The 11,924-nt window shown below is 37.7% G+C and overlaps 1 protein-coding gene across 3 annotated transcripts; it reads left to right on the forward strand.

The window, feature by feature from the left end:
• Positions 1–215: 215 nt before the first annotated feature.
• On the forward strand, positions 216–11,815 carry LOC113664202 (tetratricopeptide repeat protein 38-like). Of its 3 annotated transcripts, none has more exons than XM_089189110.1 (16): positions 216–417; positions 1,355–1,432; positions 2,027–2,108; positions 2,808–2,946; positions 4,427–4,600; positions 5,502–5,577; positions 6,184–6,303; positions 6,808–6,867; positions 7,348–7,386; positions 7,523–7,601; positions 7,774–7,844; positions 7,946–8,040; positions 8,382–8,460; positions 8,545–8,622; positions 9,274–9,347; positions 9,673–11,815. In XM_089189110.1, exons 1-16 carry the CDS (start codon positions 382–384, stop codon positions 9,755–9,757), a joined length of 1,365 nt encoding a protein of 454 aa, XP_089045236.1. In that variant the 5' UTR covers positions 216–381; the 3' UTR covers positions 9,758–11,815. The 3 variants fall into 3 exon arrangements, 2 of the variants coding, with proteins under 2 accessions (XP_089045236.1, XP_089045244.1); XR_016181551.1 differs by having other exon boundaries at positions 232–417; positions 8,351–8,460; positions 9,673–10,425; XM_089189118.1 differs by lacking the exon at positions 4,427–4,600 and having other exon boundaries at positions 235–417.
• The last annotated feature ends 109 nt before the right edge of the window (positions 11,816–11,924 follow it).

The following is an 11,924-nucleotide window of genomic DNA, read 5'->3' on the forward strand; positions in this document are numbered from 1 at the left end:
AAAATTTTAACTTATTTTTTTCTGCTCCCAGCTGTTTGCTCACTCAAAGAATGCTGATGCTATTTGAGCCGTATTTTTCTGCGGGCATGATCTTCGGGTTATGAATTACAATTCAGGACAAAACCGATTTCTTGTACGCGTGACCGGTAGCGTGACAAGCTTCGATAATGTGACTCTTAATCTTGCGTTACATTTTTCCAACTCTGACCAGTACTGGATAGCGGGCTCCGATCTATCATTGTTGTTAGCCAGTCCCTCGCTCACCGCAAAATCTTCGATAGTTTTAACCCCTCGCATTTTGTGCCCAAAAAGTGTCAAAAGCCCTTTAATTACCCACCTTCTTACTGGATTTCGTACAGATATGAACATATCTAAGATGAAATGTCGTACCTGCACACCCACTGGAGAGATGTTGATGTAAGTTTACCTCATGTTATTTCTATTCTTTTCGTTTGTAGCTAGCCTGAGATCAGTGCCAATCGAGTTTGGAACAACGTAGCACAGATTACCTACCTTTGCTAGTTCAGCTTTCTCTCGTAAGAGCTTCTGTTCCAACTCAACTTTCTTTCGGCTAAACTGTTCTTGGGTTTCCTGTAAGTAGAAAACTAATATTTTAACGGAAAGGAAGAACATTAAACAAGATCGCGTACCAGATACCCCCCTCTCCCCCTCCTCCCGATCAGTCTTTCCGATGCAGCAAGTTAGGATATACCCAGAGATATCAAAATAAGCTATTTTAAATGCTACCCTTAGATTATATTACCAATATTTGGTAGGCATCTGTTGTTTTTACCTGCTAATTTAAGATTGCACGCTTATGTACTTCTTATCGGAAACAGACGTGCCGGAAATGAGGATCGAAAAACGAGAACGATGACAAAGCACAAACTAATCAAGTTGGTAGACCAGCTAACTTGAGCAAATCGACGTGATTTGTCAGCAGTTGCAACGTAACACTGACACTGGTTTTAACCAAAAATAAACCCAGAATGAAAAATATTTTTTTTCAAATTTATTTATATTGTAATCTTTATTATGCCATTTTGTAATGTAAATACATCAGTAAGGAATAATATATACAAAAAAAATTATATAATTATCGTGATAACATGTGGCGACCTACAGAAAATTCATTAAAACCAAGAGCCATTGATTTTTGACAGGCTTGATTATCTTCTTAGCTGGCGATGTTTACATGCTTTCTTGCTCGGTTTTCACATGACTTAAGTTAGTTACACTCTTTGAAAATAGAGCAACGTATGGTTAGGTTGTAGATAATGTTTCAGCAGGATAAAACACATTTAATATCATTTTTAAGGTGCCTCTTTTCAAGAACTCTCTTTTAAATTTATAGGCATGGAGGAAAGAAGGTCTCCCACTGTCAACAACAAGTAATGAAGCTGCAAAAATGTTTGATGCTTCCCTCACTCAGGTTAGCACGGGTTTAAAAACCAAGCCAGCAAACACCGTAGTTCTGCTGGCCACTTGATAACATGTCACTAGTGACTCTGGTCAAAATAATTACCTTTTTGTCCTTAATGAACTTTTTACAGACACATTCTTTTGCAGAGTCTGTTGCCAAAACTTCAACAAATTCTGAAACCTCAGTGTTAGTTCAAGCAGTAATGGTGTAAATGTATTGGGTCATTTATTACAAAGAAAAAGCTGGTAGTAGAACTTTGGAGGACTGGGACAAAGAGGCACAAATTCCAAATTTAAAGGAAGGGGAGGGGTGGGAATGTGACTCAGTATGGAACATCTTCAGATTTCAGGTTTCTATAAGTCAACATCTTTGGGACAGTACTGAGATATGTAATCTTCTATGATCTCAGATCTTCTATCTTTGAAGTAATTATAGGTCACAGCAGCTGAAACTAATTGGACATTTAATTTTGTGAGCTTAAGTTTCAGTGGATATGTTAAATGTAAGTCATATTTATGTTAGATATAGCTGTCACTGAAAAATTTGGTGTATTATGTATTGTTTGGGTAAATAACCTCTCATATATGATTATATGGTTCAAAGGTTGTTGCTCATCATGATGATAAAAGTGTTGGTGGTCTAGAGAGTTCAGTTACCAGGATGTTGCAAGCAGATCCTGATTTTGGTAAACATCACCTAATAATTTTTATCAAAGGTTATACTTGTACATTCAGGCCATTTAAATTTGTTCTTGATAAACTTGTGGGTGTATGATAATTCACGCTAGGTATCTTCTGTAAAGCATGATGATGCAACAGTGCTCTGATTCAGACAATTATTAGTTACCTCATATTGGACCCAATTGGTACACACTACATCTCGAAAAGTAACAAACTGTCAAAATTTGATTCTCAATCAAGGCTGCGTATGAAGTGAGAAAAATTATGCAATGTACATAGGCCCTCCAACTTGTACATTTCTATAAGGTTGAAAGAGAAAGTTATGGCTTAGAATTCTATACAGAATTGAGATGAATTGCCTAATTTGCTGCACAATAGAAACCTTTTTTTGCCATGTTATAATACTATGACTGTAATCCGTGCATTATTTTTATTATTTTTCAAGGAAGTACAGACCTTATAAAAGATATTTTGTTTGACCTCAAAGTAAAATATTTTGCAGAACTTTAATCAACATGGATGAAAATGGATGAATTAAAGTAGACAAATGTTACCTAAACAAATACAATAAACAAAACTATAATTAAAAAAATTAATTACAGATGAATAAACAATACATATATGTTAAACTTTATTTTGAGAATTTGTTAGGTATGCATAACATCACTCTTATCTAATGTTTACCCTTTTTCTTGTTGCTACAGTTATGGGTCATGTTTTAGCATCTTTTTGTCTACCTGGTCATGTGAAGCATTCTGATGTTGCTCAATTACTAGCCACGGAAAATAACCTTACTGACAGAGAAATGCTCCATGTTAAGGCTTCAAAAGAGCTAGCAGCTGGGTAAAGTATAGTATAACTAGCTGTTAACTTTTAACTAATAATTGAATTACATCTGGCAAAAGCTTGGAAAATTTTACACTCAATTTAAATCCTCTTCACCTCCTCCTGGGTCCTTATAGCTTGCATGGTCATGTTTTGTTCCCATAGGCAAGGCAGTTTATTCTCACTGTAGTACCTCTCTCCATCAAGGGGTTTGTAAATGGGTGCTGGAAAACCTTTGGGAAAACCTGACAAAATGCTGGGCCAAGTTATTCAAAGATGGGTTAAGATAATCCAAGGTTAGTGGGAGATTTGATTTCAGATCTGAAAACTTGAAATGGAAATTCAATTTCAAAAGAATTCTTTTTGTTTACATTTTGATGATGGGATGCCCCATGAAGAATAGCTAAAATTATTCCACATAGGCTTTTGAACAAAGGAATAAAGAAACCTGCATTAGAATTTATCCATGGTTAGCACTAATTAGCCTTGAAATAACTGGGCCTAGGGGATTAACCTATGATGGAATAGCATATCTTCATAGGAGAAGAGCAATACTCCTAGTCTTTCGGAAAAATCAGGATAGGCTCAGGCATGGCCTTGTGGGCTTGAGGACTGGTCTCACATTCCCTATGAAAGGGTAACTGTGTATAGTGTATAGCTCACTTTTGAGCGTTTAAACTGTGCAAAAAGCATGTGACTGAGTTGTTAAAGGTGCTGGATTTGAAATTTCAATCCTTTGCTGCATAGTTTAAGCCATTTCCCTTGACAATTTTCTTTTGTGCCTATTGAAGTGTTTCTAGTTTCTTATGGTAGTTTGAGTTGATAGAGTTCTGATGTACATGTAATTGATTAAACTTTGTTTCAATGCATCTAAATATGCAAAATTATTGTACAAGTAGTCATATATATCAAAAAATGTTACATATATCCCTCCTGGGTGTTGCAGATTGAATTTTTTTTCAATTTTTTTGGTTTATATTTTACTCTGGTATAAAAATTTTCAAACTAGTCTTTTTTTTTCCTTTGTCTCATATGATGATATTGGATCTGAGACAAAGTAGAATCAAAATCAAATTGGTCTGATAAGTTTTTAAGTAGGTAAAGTCTGTACTCAAGCTAGAAAGCCAATCCAGCCAGAGCTTACTTTGATTTCCATAACATGGAATGGCTAGGAGTATTACTACTCCTCCCTGGATTGGAGGCCAGTCCATGGCAAGTTTACCCCCTTCCTACCAGCTTTTTATCAGGCTTCCCTGACAATTCACAGGTATCCATTTAAACTCCTGTGTAAGGAGAGGCACTGTGGAATAAAATAGTTTTGCCCTAAAACACAACACAATGACTAGGCAATGTCTGGAACCCAGACTTCTCTACCAGAAGGTAAGTGCATCAACCATAAGGCTCTACGTCTCCCACAATAGTTTATCAACCGAGGAAAAGTGTTTGAACCGCTGAACAGTACATTCAGTCACATGCCATTGTCTTATTACCGTTGTAGAAATATGATTAAAGCACAAGCGATGTGGGATGACATTCTGATCGCATACCCCAGGGACATACTTGCACTGAAAATGCTTTCCAACCACAGCATATTTGTTGGACCTAAGGATTTGTTAAGGGATAGTGTGGCAAGAGTGTTTCCACATTGGAAGCAAGAAATACCACTATATGGGTACAGTAATGGTAATTGTTCTGTTGACAGCGTCAAGTTTCAACACTATCATGAGAAGAAGTTAAATTCAATTTTTATCCAGCATTTAGAAAATACCGCTTGGTAATTTCTTTGTGTCATAGTGTGCAAATACCACATAACCAACGTATAGCCCATCAAAGACTTTTTCTCGCCCGCGATTGGTCTGAACGCGTCAAGTGATCGAATATGCCCTAGCTAAGACTGGGGAACCTGGTGATATTTCCCAATTATCAAAGCTTACGTTCAATGCGATTTGAAAGTCTTCGTTTAAAATTAATTCAAGATGAGAAAGGGTTTTGCTGTCGTTGCGGGAGAAGCTACTTATCTGTTTGTTCGTAGATTTCATAATACTAAATAAAACTTCATAAAAGACAACCGAAAAGTGAACGTCGGAACAGTAAACAGTAAGCTGTTAGTAAACAGTTTGTACAGCGCGTTGCAAAAATATTTATTTTAAACATTTATTTTCATTTATTAAAGATATCTAAGGCACAAGAAACACAGCACCTCCGTTTGGTGCGAGAATATGCACAAATATTTGTCCTTGGACATGATCGGTTCCTTGAAGCTCGCACTTCTCCTTGAACTTGACTCTCGGAACAGATCATGTTTGAGGTCAGGTATCCCTGCATACTTTCGCGCCAAATGGAGGCTATTGTTTATTTAGAATACAGGAATCACTTCATGTTGCCTGCAGTTACGTGTAGCCTGCCATAATTATAATTAACAATACTGATGACAGTAAAAATACTATGTGTTCTGTAAGGGAGAATCTTATCGTCACTCAGTCACGTTTTGACTGAATATTAAAACAAAAAAGGATATTTCCTTTCATGCGCAAATTAAACCCAAGTTAATTAAGGCTCATCAACCATTACAGGTATCTCTTTGGTATGCATGCCTTTGGGTTGGAAGAGACGAACTTCTACAGAGAAGCAGAGAAACAAGCTCGCAAGGTACCAACAACAACCACTTAAAAGAATGTTTGTATGCTATCAAGTACTGCAATAATATATTTGGTCTTTCTTCAAATTTTGGTTACCTGTTAACGTTGCAATCCACTAAATTCAGAGAGCGGATTAAGAGCCACAGATAATATGCATACAGTATTTAACATGGAGCCTAATGGAAAGCCCTATGAGGAATGTTTATTCATACCCATGCGATGGAAAGGATCTTCATAGGGAGAGAGTGAGTCAGTGCTGCAAAGTTGAGATCGATCTTTGAGCTGCCATATTTAGCGTGGGTGCATTTTTCTTAACCATCCTGTATATTCGCCCCTTTTTCTTCGTTTCCCTTAATCGTCCATTGGAAACGTGAGGGGAACATGGAGAACACATTTGCATGAATTAATACACAGTTCTGTACAATCAGAAATGCAATGGTATTTATAATAGACTAAGATAAGTTGTTTGTAAGTTTTGATGTTGCGCACGAGTAATCAATCCTCTTAACGAGTGTATCCTTAGGAACATGAAAAAGAGAAACTATGGGAACCAGGGTGATGTATGCAGTTTTCAAAATGTTGACCGAATATTGACGCCTGTTCATATGAACGGTAGGGATTGGAGCTGATTCCTACAGACACGTGGGCAACACATGCCTTGGCGCATGTTATAGAGATGGAAGGCCGACAGGATGAAGGGATTGAATTCATGAGTAAAACCGTGGAAAACTGGAAGGTACGATTTTTTTCTTGTTCAACATGTGCTTTAAATTTTTGGACACGAGAGATCTCTGGCTTTTTTGTGTGTAATGTATGCTTGTTCAATGCCTCACCCCCCCCCCCCCTTCCCCTTGCTTGGATTACGGCCGGGGGTTTATGGGGGGGGGGGGGATGATGCCAGTGAAGGCATATCGATCCTATTTCCGTTAACTTACTATCTTTCTTATTCTATTTACCAACATGGCGCTATCGACATTACTTATCCTTGTAGTATGCTGGACGTGTGTCATAAATGAACTTCGTAATAGGCTTCGCTCACCGCAGAGTCTCTATGGCTCAGCGGTAGAGCATTGGAGTGCGGAATCCATAGGTCTGAGGTTTGATTCCTCATTGGGACTCAGAATTTTTTTCTTTGTCCTACGCTCGTGACAAGATGAAAAACATCTTTCACTCTTTCTGAATTATGATATCGTACAAGTAGTCATTGTAACACGAAGTATGTTTTTTATTATCTGGCCAGCCTTGCGAGTCTTTGGCCTGTCACAATTTCTGGCACTGGGCTTTGTATTATATTGAGAAGGTATGTTTGCAGTAAAAGTGAAAAAATGACACGTTATGATGAGTACTATGAGTTTTAAATGGGAAAAAGTTTCCTCTAACCTCAAAGGATACAGCACAAAGGATTGGTAGCATTTACTTGTGAAGTGATTCGGAGGGCCAAATAAGAAATTATTTGGCTAGAAGTGATAGATAATATGTGCGCGGAGCGCAAGGATGTTTTGATCCTGAAAGGAGAATTTGGGCTTAAACAGAGCTTGAATTAGTTTGTTGAGAGGGCACCACTGCTAACTGAAGTTTGAAGGAGTAAGTTGATAGCATGGCATTGTAATCAGTTCCTCACTTGCCATCCCCCGTAGTTATTGTATTGCATTGTGCATTGTTTGAGACAGAATAATTCTGTTTTTTTGTTTTGATCACCCTTCTCACTTGTTTTGACTTTGTCTCTCACGTTACTAAACAAATAAGGAATTTGATTTGTCTAATTTTCTATTGATTTCAGGGAGACTATGAAGCAGCGCTTAATGTCTATGATACTGAGGTACGGAATTGTACATGTCAATTGAGTCTCTTTCTTCGTCAGCCAAGCTCTTCGCTACCATCGTTGTCACCTGGAATTGTTATTGGTAAAGTCGCCTCCGGCTGCTTTGAAATTAAATTTTATTGAACCATTGCAGATGGCTCCACGATTTAAAGTAAGCAAGGTTTTTACGCTGAGGGATGGATCATCTCTATTGTACAGACTGAAACTTGAAGGTCAGTTGGCACAGTAGTGACATGAAAAGATGATCGTAATGATGCATGAAACAGATTATAAACCCATGTGCATTTTTCAGTTTAAGCTTGCGTGCGGTGCATATTTCTAAATAGGGCACGTGATTAAGTCCAAAAACAAAAAGAGGGCTTAAGTCTCTTTCTTTGTTGGCAGGAGTCGATGTTGGAGACAGATGGCAACAGCTTTGTCAGTATTGGGAAAGCCATGCAAACGACCATTTAATGGTGTGTGAACTTGTTTGAAAAGATCGCATGCAGGCTTGAGATTTTCCCATGCATTGCAATCGAAATTAACACAGGTCTGTGCTTACACTGGTTATCTACAGGCATTTAGTGATACTCACATGCTTATGAGCACGCTGGGTGCCAAAAATGAAGACTTAACCATGAAACTGTTGGATTCCTTGAGGAAATATGTTAGGTAGGAATGCTATCGTACTTGTGAGACTTTGGTCGTCGTAGCAGTCTCTTAGCTGGATAATCAATTATTATCAACTGAGTTTATAACGTAAATTGGCTACCGTAAAGGGTGTTAAAGCTGACGTTTCGAACGTTAGCCCTTGGTCATTTCCTCTGACGAAAGGCTAACGCTCGAAATGTCAACTTTTAAACTCTTTACGGTGGCTAGTTTACGTTATCAACTCAGTTGATAATACTAAATTACCCTGTTATACTCTACCACCGACGCATTAACAGAGTTCTTATAGAAACTTACCCCATTCATTCAACAGCCTCATAGGTGTTTCCTTTGATTCTCATCAGAGATGGGTCAGGCTACAATTGTGAAGTATCACGTACGGTTGGTCTCGCCATCTGCGAAGCATTTGTGGAAGCTGATAAAGTGAGTGGTCCCGGAGAGTGAAGACTAAGAAGATTTTGGTTGAAATCAAGTTCAAAAGTTTTTTTTCCTGTTTTTTTTTTTCAGGGAGACTTCGATAAAGCTGTGTCGATTTTGAAACCTCTACGTTATAAAGTAGATCTTATAGGAGGAAGTCGAGCTCAGGTAAGGTTTAAAAAGCATTTTTACAGAGTGCGTAAATCAGATCTCAGATCTCTGACATAGTTTTGTTTTTTGTTGTTCGTGTGTCTTATGATGGCACAGAACTTCAACTAGCCGATCAAAACACTTCTACCGCTCTCTTGATGTTGAACGGACATTTTAGGGATCCTTTTTTTCTTAAATTCCGGGAGGCTACCTTCAGATTTATGAGATCTGAGCCGACAATCTTATCTTCCATGGATTCATTAGGTCCTAAAAGGCTGTTTGGTAGATATCTCAAGAGAAAACCTGTTTAACTCCCATAATGGTGTATTTCTAGGCGTAGTATGGTTGTATATACTACGTTCTTGAGAGAGGCGCACGAGTGCCTCTTACCAGTTGCCCATGAGTAGGAAATGAGCTGGGAATACAGATATATGCTACATCCTACAGTCAATGAGCCAGGTTCCTGGAGAATATGATACTGCTTAAGTAACATGTTAAAACAAAAAGTGAAGGAGGAATTTGGCCGATGGCTTTTGCCCCATCATTAAACAAATGCAAGCAACTCGAATATGTCATGACGTAATATTTTGAGCCTCCTCAAAGACGTTTTTAGATGGAGGAAAACTGTGCTGCAAAAAAAAAATCCTTGCGTTCTTGTGTCTGTTTTAGCGAGATGTTTACGAGTTATTCTTGATAAATGCTGCCATGCACTCTCATCGAAAGGAGGATCACCAATTTGCCAGGTAATCACTTAGTGTATCAATTAGTTATCGGCGCCCCTACATTGTGTATCTAATGAAGGGACACGCTCAGCGGATTATTTCTGACAAATTTCGGACTTTTCCAGATATGTTGTAGTTACAACAGTTTCTCTCCTGTGTCTTGTTGGGTTCTGCCGTGTTATTAAAGTCTCTCGATGTGGGTATTAATATATTTATACTTTGTTCTAAGCTCTTCTCCATTCGTTTGTTTTGTTTTGTTTTTCTTTTTGTTTTGTTTTCTTTTTGTTTGATCCTTTTTTTCTGTTTTTTTCTTTTATTGTTGTTGTTGTTGCTGTTGTTTTTTCAGATGTCTTCTTGCTGAAAAGAAAGCCAAAAAAGATAACGCACCCCTGACGGACAGACTTATGGCACAAGTACTTCCTCTTTTATAACAATGACATGGAGTAATAATAATAATGACCTAGTTGACCAGGGTACACCCATCAGCTGAAGTTGTTATTAATTGGTGCCCTGGGCAACTGAAAATTATCAGTTAATGAAAAATTAACTATTACAGATGAACCATCAGAAAAATGTAAAAGATATGTACAGTGTCGATGGATAAAAACTGAAGTGATATGTTTTATTTTTGTCAATCCACAGGGAATTATTTCGTGCGGACTCACTGAGCTTATATATACTGAGTCTCTCATCATTACTTATCTTTCACGTCTAATCGCAACGCTATCATCATCATCATCATCGTCACTTTATTTGCCTTTTTCAACTACGCAAATTATTTAACTACAGAATTCTGATTTAAATCAAAGTGCTCTGTGAGCAAACTCGTGAATTGACACATGATTTTTGGATTATGTTTAATGTTATCTGGTTTAGGGAATTTTGTGGTTGATTGTCATATCTAGAGTACGAGCAGTAGTTCAGTGTTCGCTAATGTAGCAAAGAAACAAAGTAACGTTGGGATAAGAAGGCATTACAATTGAAATGATCATGCTATTACATTTGACAAGGTGGATGATGTCATGTGTTTTAAACGTCTATCATTTTTGTTTCTGGTTCAAAAGAAAAGGTTGGAAGTAAATGTGGGTGAAAAGTGAAATTTACTGTCTTTCGTTGTAAATATTAGAAAATCAAGGCAACACTGTCTTAATGAAAACATTAACGATTCCCTCTTTATCAAATGAGACAAACGGGAACGAGTTTTGAGTGATATAACTAAGCCAAGCCTGCCACCGTCATTTTGGATCTCCGCCTGGGTAGATTTAGGTCACGTGCTAGGCAACGTATGATCAATAACAAGATAGAATTTCATTTCAGGCCTATTTATCAATTTTGTGGTGTGTAACTTTCGCATTTTAGTACGTTGTTTGTATGTTGAATCTTCAAATTGTCTTGAAACTTAAAAGAAAATTGTTCTTTAAAAATTCACTGAAAATCGGTAGCTAAAATTGTTTGTTTAGGTGTTATCTGATTTTCGTGTTAACTTGTTATTTCGTCAGTCGCCGGCATCTTTTGTTGCTTCTCACAGGAAAAACACACGCGACGAAACGTAATGATCAATTTTGTCCTCAATCTCACGCTATAACAGAAAAAGCTTTTGAACATCTGTAAACTCCGAGCGCTTCGCAGTAAGCGATATTTTCAATGAATCTTCGGATTGTTTTCAAGTTCAAGGATTGTAAATTACAATTTTATGAAAAACGAAGGTTGTTCTGTTATTTCAGTGTGAATCCTTGCATGCCTGTCAGTTGCTGGCGCCGCTTGTTGAAACTAAAACGAAAAAAAAAACTCTTTTAAGATTATCATTGGCTTCTTTTTCACCCCACCACTATTCTTAGCAACAAAGGTCGCCATTTCGTCTGTTTATTGCTCGCCAAAAACTATAAAATGCACTCAAAAGCCTAAAATCTAAAAAAAGTTTACAGGAATCGACCAATCGAGCGAGCGAGCGAGCGAGCGAGCGAATGCCATTCCCCACATCGTATCTATAACTCGCTCTTGCGCATGCGCGCAATTCACGAGTTAAAAAGGCGAGAAGACCCACGAAGCCACCGAGCTTATGGGAGAGGCCACCTCACTTACCACATTATATTTAAGAACAAGTGCTGCGCATGAGTGGCTCAGCCAATTCAGCGATTATTCAGGGATCAAACACTGTTTAGATCTCACTTTCTTATTTAACCTTTCAAACGGGAGTTAGAGGGAGGAAGGTCTTTCACACTAGTACCGACCACACGTCTCTGAAATAACACCCGAAGTCAATTCAGGAGCGAATAGAATTGAGCTTGCTTCTAGAAGTCAATTCTGAACATTCTATGAATTATAAGCATCTAGACCATTATGTCATATATTTTAATTCTCTGTAAATATATGTAAATGTAGAGTTGATTTTATTTTTGTTTGTAGCTGTACCTTTAGATATTTTAGCCGTTGTTTAAATCATCTTTCTGTTGCAGTTTTAGCATCTATTCAATAACGCAATAAAAGGATGTTCTCTACGTGGTTAATATGTGCCGGAGGGGGTTCAAAAAAATACTACAAATCCTTACAGGGGGATCAGGAAAATTTTATCGTGACACAACAAAAAATTCCCTAATT

The sequence above is a fragment of the Pocillopora damicornis genome, chromosome 1, assembly GCF_964200805.1.
Source record: "Pocillopora damicornis chromosome 1, jaPocDami1.2, whole genome shotgun sequence".
Classification (NCBI taxonomy): Eukaryota; Metazoa; Cnidaria; class Anthozoa; order Scleractinia; family Pocilloporidae; genus Pocillopora; species Pocillopora damicornis.